The sequence below is a fragment of the Podarcis tiliguerta genome (assembly GCF_965153285.1).
Source record: "Podarcis tiliguerta genome assembly, chromosome: 1".
Classification (NCBI taxonomy): Eukaryota; Metazoa; Chordata; class Lepidosauria; order Squamata; family Lacertidae; genus Podarcis; species Podarcis tiliguerta.
In genome coordinates this window covers 6456096-6471568 of record NC_139534.1, presented here as the reverse complement: position 1 = coordinate 6471568, position 15473 = coordinate 6456096, and the positions used below count along the sequence as shown (strand labels likewise).

The window sequence follows — 15473 nt, the reverse complement described above, 5'->3', positions numbered from 1 at the left end:
GTCGCTTGGAGAGGATCACATGATAAAGTCCAAACCCAAACGCGGTTTTTGCTTATAGCGCTGCGCGCAGAATGTTGCAGAGGAATTAGAGGAATTAGAGCGAGGGCGGACTATCTTTATCCAGGGCCTTAAGGGGTACGGGAACCCTAGCAAATCTTCGTTGCTCTTGTTGTTTTCTTTCAAAATGAAGTACTAACTACAGTCCCGCTTTTCGGAGGAGGCTGAGGCCGCTTGGAGGATTGAACTGGGTTGCCTGAGGGAGGGGAATTTCATTTTTTGAATGAAAGTGGTAAGTATCTTTTCCTTGTAATTTAATGGTTATGATTCGGGGGCGGGGGGGGTGTATATATCTGCATGTACAACACCTTCGCCTTAAGTCCTTTGCTTCCTCAGCCACGTTTCTTTTGCTTAATTCTGTTTAAAAATGCACTTATTGTTTATTAAACGTATGGGGCAACCTTCACCCGAAGTCCCCGAAGGGCAGTTCACGACAGAAAAATACAGGATACAAAACACATAAAACAGAAACAAGCCAGTAACCCCCCCCCCTTGCACAAACACACTTCAAAAGCCGAATGTCTGGTTGAAGGGAAACATTTTTACCTTTCACATAAAGATATGTGGTTTGGGAGCTGCACGGTCAGGGAAGAAAACAATGCTGTCCAGGGTTGTAAAGACGGCGGAGAGAATAATTGGGTGCACTCTTCCCACCTTGGATCAAATCTATGCTTCCAGGTGCCATAAGAAAGCTGCAGAGATAGTGCAGGATAGTGTGCACCCCGGAAATGATCTCTTTCAGCTTCTGCCTTCTGGAAGAAGGTACACGGTTATAAAGACTAGGACTAGCCGCCTGAGAAACAGTTTCTATCCAAATGCGATTTTGGTTTTTAACGCAGTGTAAGGAGTCTCTGGGGGACGCGGGTGGTGCTGTGGGTTAAACCACAGAGCCTAGAACTTGCCGATCAGAAGGTCAGCGGTTCGAATCCCCGCGACGGGGTGAGCTCCCATTGCTTGGTCCCTGCTCCCGCCAACAAAGCAGTTCGAAAGCACATCAAAGTGCAAGTAGATAAATAGGTACTGCTCCGGCGCGAAGGTAAACAGCGTTTCCGTGCGCTGCTCTGGTTCGCGAGAAGCAGCTTAGTCATGCTGGCCACATGACCCAGAAGCTGTACGCCGGCTTCCTCGGCCAGTAAAGCGAGATGAGCACCGCAACCCCAGAGTCGGTCATGACTGGACCTAATGGTCAGGTGTCCCTTTACCTTTTAAGGAGTCTCTATAGGAGTGTATTGTATTTTTAAAATGGGGTATCAGAGTTTTTAGGGGGCTAACCAGGCTGGGATAGCTGGGATAGCAGACTTGTTGGTTTTGAATGTCTTATGTAGATTTTTTTTCTTCCCAATTTCGTTGTTCCGTATGGGACAATGACAATAAAGATTATCGTATTGTATCATAACTTGTTTCACAGTAAGCATATACACTGGACTGCAAAAGTATTCTGTCTCGGCATTGGTTTGCAAATGCGTGAACAAATCGCTTGATTTCTCTACACTTCTATCTGGTCTATGTTGGGTTGAAATAAACGACAGACGAGTGACAAATGTCATATGGGAGGCATCTCTCGAGCATTTCTTGGGGAGTCCCTTTTATTGAATATTACAGCATTGCCACATATGTGCTTGTTGCTGATTGGTTAACACAAATCATATGCAAGGGTGTCATATAGGCATTAATCATGAATAGATTAAAGGTTGGGAAAGGGAACACAGAATTGGACAGGTATGAAAACCTCCTTATTAAACTATTATTAGTGATTGATATAGCAAAACTTAAAAGGGCATAACTATCGCATTCCATAGATGTGGTCAACCATGCATTAAGAACAGGTCAGGGTATGATGTTTTATGAACTCAATATGAACTGAAGATTCTAGGGTGGGTGAGGAAGGAATGCTTCAGTTCAGAGCGGTTTGCCAGACTCATGTGCAGAAGCAAAACCTCCCATCAGGTCTATGCAATGCAACAATGTGGTAGAGCAGAGGAAGTCCCTTCAGACTCCAAAGGGACCTGGAGTATGTTGTTGTTTAGTCGTTCAGTCGTGTCCGACTCTTCGTGACCCCATGGACCAGAGCACGCCAGGCACTTCTGTCTTCCACTGCCACCCGCAGTTTGGTCAGATTCATGTTTGTAGCTTCGAGAACACTGTCTAACCATCTCGTCCTCTGTCGTCCTCTTCTCCTTGTGCCCTCCATCTTTCCCAACATCAGGGTCTTTTCCAGTGAGTCTTCTCTTCTCATGAGGTGGCCAAAGTATTGGAGCCTCAGCTTCACGATCTGTCCTTCCAGTGAGCACTCAGGGCTGATTTCCTTAAGAATGGATGCGTTTGATCTTCTTGCAGTCCATGGGACTCTCAAGAGTCTCCTCCAGCACCATAATTCAAAAGCGTCAATTCTTCGGCGATCAGCCTTCTTTATGGTCCAGCTCTCACTTCCATACATCACTACTGGGAAAACCATAGCTTTTACTATACGGACCTTTGTTGGCAAGGTGATGTCTCTACTTTTTAAAATGCTATCTAGGTTTGCCATTGCTTTCCTCCCAAGAAGCAGGCGTCTCTTAATTTCGTGGCTGCTGTCACCATCTGCAGTGATCATGGAGCCCAAGAAAGTAAAATCTCTCACTGCCTCCATTTCCTCCCCTTCTATTTGCCAGGAGGTGATGGGACCAGTGGCCATGATCTTCGTTTTTTTGACGTTGAGCTTCAGACCATATTTTGTGCTCTCCTCTTTCACCCTCAATAAAAGGTTTTTTAATTCCTCCTCACTTTCTGCCATCAAGGTTGTGTCATCTGCATATCTGAGGTTGTTGATATTTCTTCCAGCAATCTTAATTCCGGCTAGGGATTCATCCAGCCCAGCCTTTCGCATGATGAATTCTGCATATAAGTTAAATAAGCAGGGAGACAAAATACAGCCTTGTCGTACTCCTTTCCCAATTTTGAACCAATCAGTTGTTCCATATCCAGTTCTAACTGTAGCTTCTTGTCCCACATAGAGATTTCTCAGGAGACAGATGAGGTGATCAGGCACTCCCATTTCTTTAAGAACTTGCCATAGTTTGCTGTGATCGACACAGTCAAAGGCTTTTGCATAGTCAATGAAGCAGAAGTAGATGTCTTTCTGGAACTCTCTAGCTTTCTCCATAATCCAGCGCATGTTTGCAATTTGGTCTCTGGTTCCCCTGCCTCTTCTAAATCCAGCTTGCACTTCTGGGAGTTCTCGGTCCATATACTGCTTGAGCCTTCCTTGAAGAATTTTAAGCATAACCTTGCTGGCGTGTGAAATGAGTGCAATTGTGCGGTAGTTGGAGCATTCTTTAGCACTGCCCTTCTTTGGGATTGGGATGTAGACTGACCTTCTCCAATCTTCTGGCCACTGCTGACTTTTCCAAACTTGCTGGCATATTGAGTGTAGCACCTTAACAGCATCATCTTTTAAAATTTTAAATAGTTCAGCTGGAATACCATCACTTCCACTGGCCTTGTTATTTGCAATGCTTTCTAAGGCCCATTTGACTTCACTCTCCAGGATGTCTGGCTCAAGGTCAGCAACCACACTACCTGGGGTGTACGAGCCATCCATATCTTTCTGGTATAGTTCCTCTGTGTATTCTTGCCACCTCTTCTTGATGTCTTCTGCTTCTGTTAGGTCCTTACCACTTTTGTCCTTTATTATGGTAATCTTTGAACGAAATGTTCCTTTCATATCTCCAATTTTCTTGAACAGATCTCTGGTTCTTCCCATTCTGTTGTTTTCCTCTATTTCTTTGCATTGCTCATTTAAGAAGGCCTTCTTGTCTCTCCTTGCTATTTTTTGGAATTCTGCATTCAATTTCCTGTATCTTTCTCTATCTCCCTCGCATTTTGCTTGCCTTCTCTCCTCCGCTATTTGTAAGGCCTCATTGGACAGCCACTTTGCTTTCTTGCATTTCCTTTTCATTGGGATGGTTTTCGTTGCTGCCTCCTGTATAATGTTGCGAGCCTCCATCCATAGTTCTTCAGGCACTCTGTCCAGCAAATCTGAATCCTTAAACCTGTTCCTCACTTCCACTGTGTATTCATAAGGGATTTGGTTTAGATTGTATCTTACCGGCCCAGTGGTTTTTCCTACTTTCTTCAGTTTAAGCTTGAATTTTGCTATAAGAAGCTGATGATCTGAGCCACAGTCAGCTCCAGGTCTTGTTTTTGCTGACTGTATAGAGCTTCTCCATCTTTGGCTGCAGAGAATATAATCAATCTGATTTCGATGCTGCCCATCTGGTGATGTCCATGTGTAGAGTCGTCTCTTGTGTTGTTGGAAAAGTGTTTGTGATGACCAGCTTGTTCTCTTGACAGAACTCTATTAGCCTTTGCCCTGCTTCGTTTTGAATTCCAAGACCAAATTTGCCAGTTGTTCCTTTTATCTCTTGATTCCCTACTTTAGCATTCCAATCCCCTATAATGAGAAGAACATCCTTCTTTGGTGTCACTTCTATAAGGTGTTGTAAGTCTTCATAGAATTGGTCAATTTCAGTTTCTTCAGCACCAGTAGTTGGTGCATAAACTTGGATTACTGTGATGTTAAAAGGTCTGCCTTGGATTCGTATTGAGATCATTCTATCATTTTTGAGATTGCATCCCAGTACAGCTTTCGCCACTCTTTTGTTGACTATGAGGGCCACTCCATTTCTTTTACGGGTTTCTTGCCCACAGTAGTAGATATGATAGTCATCCGAACTGAATTCGCCCATTCCCGTCCATTTTAGTTCACTGATGCCCAGGATGTCAATGTTTATTCTTGCCATCTCATTTTTGACCACATCCAACTTACCCAGGTTCATGGTTCTTACATTCCAGGTTCCTATGCAATATTTTTCTTTACAGCATTGGACTTTCCTTTCGCTTCCATGCATATCCGCAACTGAGCGTCCTTTCGGCTTTGGCCCAGCCGCTTCATCAGCTCTGGATCTACTTGTACTTATCCTCCGCTCTTCCCCAGTAGCATGTTGGACGCCTTCCGACCTGAGGGGCTCATCTTCCAGCGTCATATCTTTTATATGCCTGTTGTCTTTGTCCATGGAGTTTTCTTGGCAGGGATACTGGAGTGGCTTGCCGGTTCCTGCTCCAGGTGGATCACGTTTGGTCCAAACTCTCCACTATGACCTGTTCATCTTGGGTGCCCTGCTCGGCATAGTTCATAGCTTCTCTGAGTTCTTCAAGCCCCTTCGCCACGGCAAGGCAGTGATCCATGAAGGGGAACTGAGGAGGATTAGTCAGTGCAAACATAAAAGCAACATAATGATGGTAGAGTATTTTGCAAATATAAAGGATGATAATGGCAGACTTTTCTTTTTCTGAACAACTGGCAGGACTGCCTGAAAAATGTCACTTCAGGCACTTGAAGAAACATCCATTTCCTTGACAAGTGAAGTCAGGGAACGGATGAAGGAAAAGAAAAATGGTGCATTGAAGACGGCAAAGCTGAATGCTTCTCTTGCATCGAAGATCAAAACAAAAACAATAAGTAAGTGGCAGTATTTAAAAATAATTTGTTATGCTTGAGCTCTGGCGCTTCACTGGAGACCTGGACTATTCTATTGGGGTGAGTTATAAAACAAGAGTTGCTGACCTTTTACAGCCTAAGTGAATGTGGCTAAAGTGGTCATCAAACGCATGCATACATACTGCACTTACACACAGAATCATAGAATTGTAGAGAGTCATCTAGTCCAACCCCCTGCAATTCAGGAATCTCAGCTAAAGCATCCATGATAGATGGCAATCCAGCTCCTGCTGAAAAAACCTGCAACAGGTTGGCACTCTCTCTCTCTCTCTCTCACACACACACACACACACACACACACACAACACAGGAGCACACTCATCCCTGTCAGCAATGGGCTGAGGTGAGAGGTTTAAATCCATCACATGGCTGGGCTATGGGGCGATTTCCCCATCACAGAGCTGAGCTTACATGCTGGAAAGGTTTAATCTTCAACCGCAAGCACAGCCAATATAGGGCATTATCAGAACAAAAGCCTTATAGGAACTACTGTATTTTTTGATCTATAAGACTCACTTTTTCCCTCCTAAAAAGTAAGGGGAAATGTGTGTGCGTCTTATGGAGTGAATGCAGGCTGTGCAGCTATCCCAGAAGCCAGAACAGCAAGAGGGATTGCTGCTTTCGCTGCGCAATGATTCCTCTTGGTGTTCTGGGATTCAGAATATTTTTTTTCTTGTTTTCCTCCTCCAAAAACTAGGTGCATCTTGTGGTCTGGTGTGTCTTATAGAGCGAAAAATACGGTATTTCCCCCCACCTGTTCCGCACAGGACAACCACAGATGGTGCAGCTTGAGTTGGTTATACAGATGGAGTGCTGTGTATTTGCATGGGTCTGGTTTAGGGAATGCCAGCCTTGATCCCTGCAATGTGGAGAAACACTAGGTTTCTGTAAATGGAGGAGAGAAGATGATAACTCAGCTGTTAGCAGGATTGGGGAAGATTTGACCACTCAAGAAAAATGGCACAGGAAGTGATTTATAAGTATCACCACTGGCCTTAGCTGTGTTTTCAGTCCCAGTGCAGTGGCATTTGACAGCTCTTTGGCAGTTTTGTGTTCTCTGGAAAAGATGTATGATTTATGGCACAGGTCTTATGACTCTAAACAGCAGCATAATCATAGCAATTGAAACTGCATTTGTTCAACCTTGCCAAGCCACTGCTGATTGCCCAGGGGGAGACCAGTAAGAATTTGCTTCATAAAATACAGCGTAAGTCTGTGGTAGGGCACACAGGTTTCCTATGTTGATTGGAGCTCACCTACCAATTTTGGCTGCCGACTTCTTTTGTTCTTGCCTTGATAAGGCAAAATTTTGGAAAGGGTTGGCCACTAAAGCTAACAAAAACCACCCGTTTTCTCTCTCTCCCTCTTTTGAAAAATACAGATAACTCCTCTATAATGAAGTTCTCCCTAAAACAGAACAACAAAGCGTTGGCTTTAGCTCTCAATGGTGCAAAGGGAGCTAGTCAAAGACTAACGGCTGAAAAGATGCTACTGCAAAAAGAAGTGGAGTCATGTCACTTTGAAAATGCCTCACTGCGCCGAAAGCTCTTCTCTGTGGTACAGTATTTGCAGCCACGTTATTTGTCTCTGTGGTAACTGGAACCTTTTTCTTCAATGGTGCTTAAACCAGGGGTGAAACTAGGCTTTATTTTACCCAGGTCAAAGACCCAGTTTGGCGTGCGTGTGTGCGCACCCCTCCCCCACCCATTAGCATTTTGGAAGGGTGTAACGAGGAATTGGGTGTCTTGAGTCACAGAAGGCTTTGACATGGCATACCCTACAAATGCTTGATAAGGTCCATGAGAACCAAAGTCATAAGAAACAAGAAAGGCAACTGTGGAGAAACAAATTTTGTTAAATTTTGGAAGCTCTTGTTACTAATTTATGGATTAAGATTCATGGATTAATTAATAGATCATACATACTTTACAACACAGAGATAAAGTCACATTTAAAACTATAAAAGAACCCATGGGGAAACTATTAGGAATGTTATTTATGTTAATTGGTATACTGCCCCTCTTCCAAAGATCTCAGGGCAGCATTAAAATTCAAAATGAAAGCACAGAATGCATAATAAAAAGAAGAACATTATTCTAATTGTTTCTTTGAAAATACTGTAAAGAGTCTTTAACTTAAGCTTTCCAATGCTTATTAGGCCTGGTTTGCTTGTTTTTTTTTATTTAAACTCGATCGGTTTAAAAATGTTAACCTTTTTGTTTGTGTGCAGAACAAATCTATTCACGAACTGCACCAATATATGAACAGCCACTTGCAAATAGCAATCAAGCTGAGCAGACCTCAGGATGAAGAGGAAGGCACTGCTTTGGCACCTGATCGGGACCCGCCTTTTGGTGGTATAACAGAGCTTTTATCATATAATTACTTTTACTTTGGCTGTATGCGGCAGATATCTGGCAGGCAACCCCAATAACCTACAAACATCTCTTGAAAACCTTTTTATATGCTGACAAATCTATTTGTTGAATTTCTTTCTAGGTGAGCCACTCATTCTTGTGATGCTTCTACATTGTTTTACGATTTTTATTTTGTGCACCTCCTTGATATATTATGTGAGCGGGCGGGATATAAATACTTCCATAAATTAAACATAGCACCCTCTGTATGAGTGAGAGACACATGTTAACTGGAAAGCCATATGCTTGGGACGGCCACATCTGTGGTCTTGGGAGTAAGCCTGCCCAGTGGGATTTACTTCTGAATAACCATGTATAAGATCAGGCTGCACATTTTATTCATTGCCTGAGCTTATGTGGCGCGGAGGTTGTCTCTTCCTTCTAACTACAGATGTGGTACAGAATCATTTGAGGACTATTTCCAGTTACCGTATTTTTCGCTCTATAGGACACACTTTTTCCCCTTCAAAAATGAAGGGGAAATGTGTGTGCATTCTATGGAGCGAAGACGCCATAGCCCCGCAACCCTCTCCCGGCTGGAGAGGTGATGCGCAGCTATGGCAGGAGCCTCTATGGCCACGCATCACCTCTCCAGCCGGGAGAGCGCGCGGGGGGCTAAAGAAGCACCCCGCAATCCTCTCCCGGCTGGAGAGGTGACGCGCGGCTATGGCAGGAGCCTCTCCGCTGCGCCTTTCCGCTGCTCCCTGACCTGCTCTTTGGGGCTGGTGGTGGGCTTCCCCCGCCAGCCCCAAAGAGCCAGGTTGAAAGGAACCTGAAGCCTGGAGAGCAAGAGGGGTTGGTGTGCACCAACCCCTCTCGCTCTCCAGGCTTCCAAGGTAGCCGCCTGAACGCAGCTTAAACGGCACCTTGTTTTAGAGCGGGAAAACAAGAGGGGGAAAGTTCTCCCCCTCTCTGCGCAGCGCCTCCTGCCGCTTCGCTGAAGGGGCGCTGGGCAGAGAGGGGGAGAATTTCTTTTTCTTGTTGTCCCCCCTCTAAAACAAGGTGCGTCCTATTATCCGGTGCGTCCTATGGTGCGAAAAATACGGTACTCCTGGCTCAACCTGACACTGGAACTGCCTGTATTCTGTACTTTGCAGTGTAAGATGGGAATCTGCGTCTTACTTATGTATTTATTTACTGTGCTCTTTGGTGCTGGGAGTATACCAGTCAGGAATGCACAATTCTGTTCCTTTTCAGTACTGGGCAATAGGTTCAGTGTGCATCATGCTTAATTATTTTTTTACAGTCTGTGAGCATTTGGGGGGGGAAATAAGAGCCAAATCTCTATAACCTTGTCTTTAGGGTTTGTTTAGTCCCAAGTGATGGTCCTTAAGTTAAAGTCAGTTGTGGGCTGTGGATAAGGAATGGCAAGCAGATTTGGCCAAGACTATAAAAGGACGCGGGTGGCGCTGTGGGTAAAAGCCTCAGCGCCTAGGGCTTGCCGATCGAAAGATCGGCGGTTCGAATCCCCGCGGCGGGGTGCGCTCCCGTTGCTCGGTCCCAGCACCTGCCAACCTAGCAGTTCGAAAGCACTCCCGGGTGCAAGTAGATAAATAGGGACCGCTTACTAGCGGGAAGGTAAACGGCGTTTCCGTGTGCTGCGCTGGCTCGCCAGATGCAGCTTGTCACGCTGGCCACGTGACCCGGAAGTGTCTCCGGACAGCGCTGGCCCCCTGCCTCTTGAGTGAGATGGGCGCACGACCCTAGAGTCTGTCAAGACTGGCCCGTACAGGCAGGGGTACCTTTACCTTTTATATCGTGGAGGTCTGGATGGAACCCCACCTATTGCATCAGACTGTGAGTGTTACACTCGATGTAGGCAACCTTGAAAGGCATAGCTTTTAAGGCATGTCTTCAGTACCAAATGCCATTTTTCCTAAGCAGGCAAACTTGAGAGCAGTACATGTGAAAAGGATCTAGGAGTCTTGGTTGACCACAAACTTAACATGAGCCAACAGTGTGACGCGGCAGCTAAAAAAGCCAATGCAATTCTGGGCTGCATCAATAGGAGTATAGCATCTAGATCAAGGGAAGTTATAGTGCCACTGTATTCTGCTCTGGTCAGACCTCACCTGGAGTACTGTGTCCAGTTCTGGGCACCACAGTTCAAGAAGGACACTGACAAACTAGAACGTGTACAGAGGAGGGCAACCAAAATGGTCAAAGGCCTGGAAACGATGCCTTATGAGGATCGGCTAAGGGAGCTGGGCATGTTTAGCCTGGAGAAGAGGAGGTTAAGGGGTGATATGATAGCCATGTTCAAATATATAAAAGGATGTCACATAGAGGAGGGAGAAAGGTTGTTTTCTGCTGCTCCAGAGAAGCGGACACGGAGCAATGGATACAAACTACAAGAAAGAAGATTCCACCTAAACATTAGGAAGAACTTCCTGACAGTAAGAGCTGTCCGACAGTGGAATTTGCTGCCAAGGAGTGTGGTGGAGTCTCCTTCTTTGGAGGTCTTTAAGCAGAGGCTTGACAACCATATGTCAGGAGTGCTCTGATGGTGTTTCCTGCTTGGCAGGGGGTTGGACTCGATGACCCTTGTGGTCTCTTCCAACTCTATGATTCTATGATTCTATGATTTTTTTTTCTGATGAGGGCTGTGTTCCCATGAGGGAATTACATGTCAGCTGGCAGAAGATCTGAGTGGGGACAGAGTAGAAAGTTTCTACTGCTTCCCCCCTTTTCTCTTTCTGCTGCCACCTTCCTTCTTCTCACTCCCCCTTCATGCAATGGGAGCCACAGCTTGTTTAGCCTGAGGTTTGATCAGATTGCTTGCAGTGGGCTTTTGGAGTTAGGTCTAGAATCGTATAAAAGAATCCCTTGCTGTTTGACGTGTGCTTTAAAGAACAGCAAAGACTACGTGCCCGATATAAGTGCCATTTGATGGTTGCCACCAAAAAGCTTTTGTAATTACAGAATGGGCATAGACAACACACACGCACACACAGTTGGAAACAATTTTATGCACGCTTATGTGGGTTAGAAAGCTGGCTTGTTGAAGCTAACTAGATTCACCACTAACTACAATTCCTGGTTCAGACAACATGGGAAGCCACAATTAACTGAAAATGGAAACAAATTCTTCTGAACTCCTTGGTTGTGCGAGGGAAATGAAAAGTGCATGAGTCCAGGAAGTGGCTAGGCTCATTTGCATACTAAACATTGCCATTGTTTAGTATAATGTCTGAATATTAATTGTGGGGCGTGACACACAGGATTTAGTGGGGTTGGGGGGAGGGTTGTTGCTTTAAAGCCCTATTATTGGGCTTCCTGGGAGCATCTGCCTGGTCTCTGTTGGAAATGAGATGGACCTTTGGTTAGACTGAGAACTACTTTTCTTGCTTTCTTACTGCACAAGCTTAATGGAATCTTCATGGATTCTTTTTTTAAAAAAGCAAGTATGTGTTCACCTACTAAATTCAGCTATTTGTCATTGTAGGAAACCTTTTGAGAACACAACAATGTCCCAGGAGCGGCTTGCTGTCCGTCCTGAGTAACGCTTCACCTCTGCAGCACTGTGAGGGGAATACGGCACCACTCATTGGTAGCGTGTTGTTATCAGGTGGTCACGTGACTCAGAGGAAGAAACGCAGAACAAGCTCATCAGCTGCATCTGGAGGTGACTCTCAAAAGAAGTCCTCAGAGATGCTTCAGTGGACAAAGGAATCAGAGCAGGTTGTTAAAGAGTATTTTGAAGTCAGTCAGGCTGGTGAGCTTTTGGCAACAGACACGAATAATAAAAGCTATGAGACAATCAAAGCCAATGAAACCACAGCTGTAAAAAAAGTGAGTATGGGGAATGTGCACAGGAGCTTTTCTGCTGTCAGGCAGTCAAAAGGACATCTGGTTAATTATAACAGTGGAATAAGGAATACTTTTGTGGTAGCACCGTACAAAACCTCTGAATCGAACAGTAGCGCGATGACAATTCCGGAGCCTGCACGTCACACTGAAGAGTCAAGTCAAGTCAATTCTCTGGAAGAAAGACCACCACTGAACAGCTGCGGCCTGGAGGCGGCGGATAGTACCCAGCACCGTGATAAAGGCAGAGATTGCAGATTGACATATGTAGTGCACCAGATTATTCCAAAGCAGGTAGATGACTGCAACACTTTGACTCAGGAAATTGAAAAAAGAACATTCTTGGGGAAAATGAAGAATTCAGAAAGTCGGTTCCAAAATCCAGATACTATCTCATTAAGCAATGTGAAACATACTTCCCAGTGTTCTGATAAAACCAGGGATCGCAGAAGGACCTATGTAGTGGACCAGACTTCTCTAAGCAATGTAGATGACTGCAATGCTTTGATTCAGGAGACAAAAAAAAGAACATTCTTGGGAAGAATGAAGAATTCAGAAAGTCAGTTCCAAAATCCAGATGCTATCTCATTAAGCAATAAACTACAAGATAAAAAGAGCCATGCCTGCAATGTGAAACATACTTCCCAGTGTTCTGATAAAACCAGGAGTTGTAGAAGGACCTCTGTGTTAGAGCTAGGTCCTCTAGATTATCAGAACAATTCTGTTCCCGTTGCACATGAAGGAAATGCACCCTCGGAAAACGTAGAGGATCGAGGAATTGTGTTCCGAAGTCCGGAGTTTAGTTTGTTAAGCAACAAGGCACCACTGCATGCTCTTGGTACGAAACAGTTGGTTGGTTTCCAGAAGCAGATTCCTGGCGAAGAAGCAACACTGGATCTGAATGTGAAGCATAAAAAGCCCAAGAAGACGACCCAGGATATTTGTTTACAACAGGAGATCAGTGAGATGGAGCTACAGAGCTTCAATGTTGATGTGCAGCCTCAAGAAACCAAGGCTAAAGAAGGGCACAAACACAAAACAGTTAAAGCGGGCAAGGATAATGCAGGGAAAGAACATGGCGAAACAGACACGGGTCTGAGTCCTCAAAGAGCCAATAAAAGGAAGAGGAAGAATTTGAGTTTCACTTCTCAATCAACAAGTCAAGAAGATGCAAGCCCTGTTTTTTCTCTAGGGAATGTGCATTCTGCATTTCGAGGTTCAGGTTCCAGGACTCAGCAAGATTCTTTCCATAGGGACCTTCCTAAGGCTTCACCTCAGGCTGATTCTGTGGCTGTATGTCCCAAAACTCCTGAGTCTTCTACAGTTGGTCTTTCTAGGACCACCTTACCGCATTCTTGTAGTTCTGTTCAGTCACTTTATGCACTTCAAGATCAAGTGAGCCCAGAAAGAAACTCGTCTCTGCCCAAAGTCTCAACAGCTTTAAAAAATGATTCAAAGCAAGTGGCTTCTGGCAGATGTGAGAAAAAGACAGCACATGCAATTCCTGAAACCTTGCAAAACACAGCACAAGGAAAAGGTGAGTGATGAAAAGAGGCTGTTGATGTTCAATAGGAGGTTCAATAGGTGAATTGCGGTGGGGGGTGTGAAGCCCTCCATCTAAGTCTCAGCATTCATCTCTTTCTGTGTGCAAATCTGTGCACTCCTATTGGGTTTGCTTGATTTAAGCTAACTTGCAGATCTGGTTTTCTCTCCCAACCAGCCCACAGCTTGTATTGCGCTGCACCTATAATGAAAGCTAGACTGCAGTATAGTGGCAGCTCCCTGTGAGAAAGCTCAGGAAAGCAAAAGGTCTATGATGGGATGGAAGTTTGCCCCATACACGTGCTAGACGTTTGCCAATGCAAAAAGTGAAGAAACAAATGGTTTTTTGTTTTCTTCACCGTGATTGGAGGGGGATGGGAGTCCAGCTAAGAAACACAATAGCTGCTTTGTGCTCCCTTACAATATCCATAAATTGCCCAAAGCCAAGAATCAAAGACGCGGGCAAAGGATAGTGTGCTGGTTTTATCTCCTGCCTCTTAACCTTCTGTGAATTATTATTAGGTATTAAGGACATGTCCACAAAGGAACTTCCTTTGTTGCTGTGCTTCTGCTTTAGTGGAAGAAGAGAAGTATAGGAAGTAATATTTATGTTAAAGAGGTGCCCTGAAATCCAGAGATGTTTTGCACAAGTTGAATGCGTGAATCTCTGAGTGATACCTTGTCTGGGAAATAAACCTGCACCTTTGGGAACAGAAGAACATTAGGAACCACTTGCTGTTGGGAACCATGTGGAATTTAAACTACTGCTTTTGAAATAAAACCCAATTTGGTAGCCAATCAGGCCTAACATTGAATTCTCAATTGACTCTGGATATTCAGAGTTTAGAAACGCAGGTGGCACTGTGGTCTAAACCACTGAGCCTCTTGGGCTTGCCGATCACAAGGTCAGCAGTTCGAATTCCTGTGTCGGGGTGAGCTCCCGTTGCTCTGTCCCAGCTCCTGCCAACCTAGCAGTTTGAAAGCACGTCAGATTGAAAGTAGATAAATAGGTACCGCTCTGGCAGGAAGGTAAAGGGCATTTCCATGCGCTGCTCTGGTTTCAGTATTCCGTTGCACCAGAAACAGCTTAGTCATGCTAGCCGCATGACCTGGAAAAACTGTCTGCAGACAAACGCCGGCTCCCTCGGCCTGTAAAGTGAGATAAGCGCCGCAACCCCAGAGTCGTCTGCGACTGAACTTAACGGTCAGTTGTCCTTTACCTTTACCCTGAGTTTATTTATTTTTAATAGGTTTAACAGGGATTCTCAGTGTAGCTTAAGCAGTGATCAATTCCTGACTCTTCACAGAGCACAAGGTCCTGCAAGATTCAACCAATTCTGTACCTCTGGAATCACCTCCACCACGGCCAAGAAGACAGACAAAAGAAGTTTGCTATGCGCTGCCCAAGATTAACACGTTAGTATTCTGTTTGATGCCGAGTGCCCTTTTATAAGAGAGGGAGTCGAAATACAGATCATGGGAATCCTGTGCGGTCTATGGCCTGAAACCTTGACTGTCTTGCTGGGGGTGCTGTTTCCCGGAATATAAAAATCAAAAACAGCCTGTGTACAACAAATTATATTGCCTCTCTCTCTTCTCTGCTGCAGCAAACTGAGGAGCGGAGACCCATTTACATTTTCTATCTACCCCGGGTCCCCTGTGTACAACGCTAAAAGAAAGAGGTTGCCCAGAGGATCTGGAAAGTCCAAGGCAACCTAAAAAGAGGAAATCGACCCTGTTGTGAATTCACGGTTTTCAGTAGGAAACAAGTTTGTTACTGTTTAAAAAAACTTTGGGGTCTCCAGTATTCCCCCTTACCTAGTCTTTTTTGTTCTGGTATTTGCATTTCAGAAATAAAACATTTCCACCTGAAGTTCAATTGGATGTTTGAAAGCCTGTCAAAACTCCAGGAATGTAGAACGTTTAACATTTTATTGAGTTGTAGATCATCTTATTCCAAACAATATGTGACTATTAGCTTGCATTAAAGTGTCGAAAGCTGAGTTCCAGGGAAGACATGACCCCATTTAAATGCTGCTTAGGCCGTGCACTAGATCTGCCCAGCTATCCTACACCTGTTCCAAGTGCAAAGATTATTTTGTAAATTGAAC

The 15473-nt window shown here is 44.7% G+C and overlaps 1 protein-coding gene across 3 annotated transcripts; it reads left to right on the top strand.

Moving 5' to 3' along the window:
* Nucleotides 1-34: 34 nt before the first annotated feature.
* LOC310658914 (uncharacterized protein) lies at nucleotides 35-15241 on the top strand. 3 transcript variants are annotated; one of them, XM_083401418.1, is made up of 7 exons: nucleotides 35-289; nucleotides 5403-5557; nucleotides 6978-7153; nucleotides 7827-7953; nucleotides 11459-13357; nucleotides 14670-14778; nucleotides 14970-15241. In XM_083401418.1, exons 2-7 carry the CDS (start codon nucleotides 5416-5418, stop codon nucleotides 15079-15081), a joined length of 2565 nt encoding a protein of 854 aa, XP_083257544.1. In that variant the 5' UTR covers nucleotides 35-289; nucleotides 5403-5415; the 3' UTR covers nucleotides 15082-15241. The 3 variants fall into 3 exon arrangements, with proteins under 3 accessions (XP_083257544.1, XP_083257545.1, XP_083257546.1); XM_083401419.1 differs by having other exon boundaries at nucleotides 37-289; nucleotides 7827-7950; XM_083401420.1 differs by lacking the exons at nucleotides 35-289; nucleotides 6978-7153 and having other exon boundaries at nucleotides 5429-5557.
* Nucleotides 15242-15473: the final 232 nt, after the last annotated feature.

What these genes read in the sequence shown, in the direction of transcription:
- LOC310658914 (XM_083401418.1), top strand. Translation starts at nt 5,416, where the DNA reads ATGTCACTTCAGGCACTTGAAGAAACATCCATTTCCTTGACAAGTGAA. An exon ending in AAACACAGCACAAGGAAAAG is followed by an intron (nt 13,358 to 14,669) that starts GTGAGTGATGAA and finishes GACTCTTCACAG; the next exon opens with AGCACAAGGTCCTGCAAGAT. An exon ending in GCGCTGCCCAAGATTAACAC is followed by an intron (nt 14,779 to 14,969) that starts GTTAGTATTCTG and finishes TCTCTGCTGCAG; the next exon opens with CAAACTGAGGAGCGGAGACC.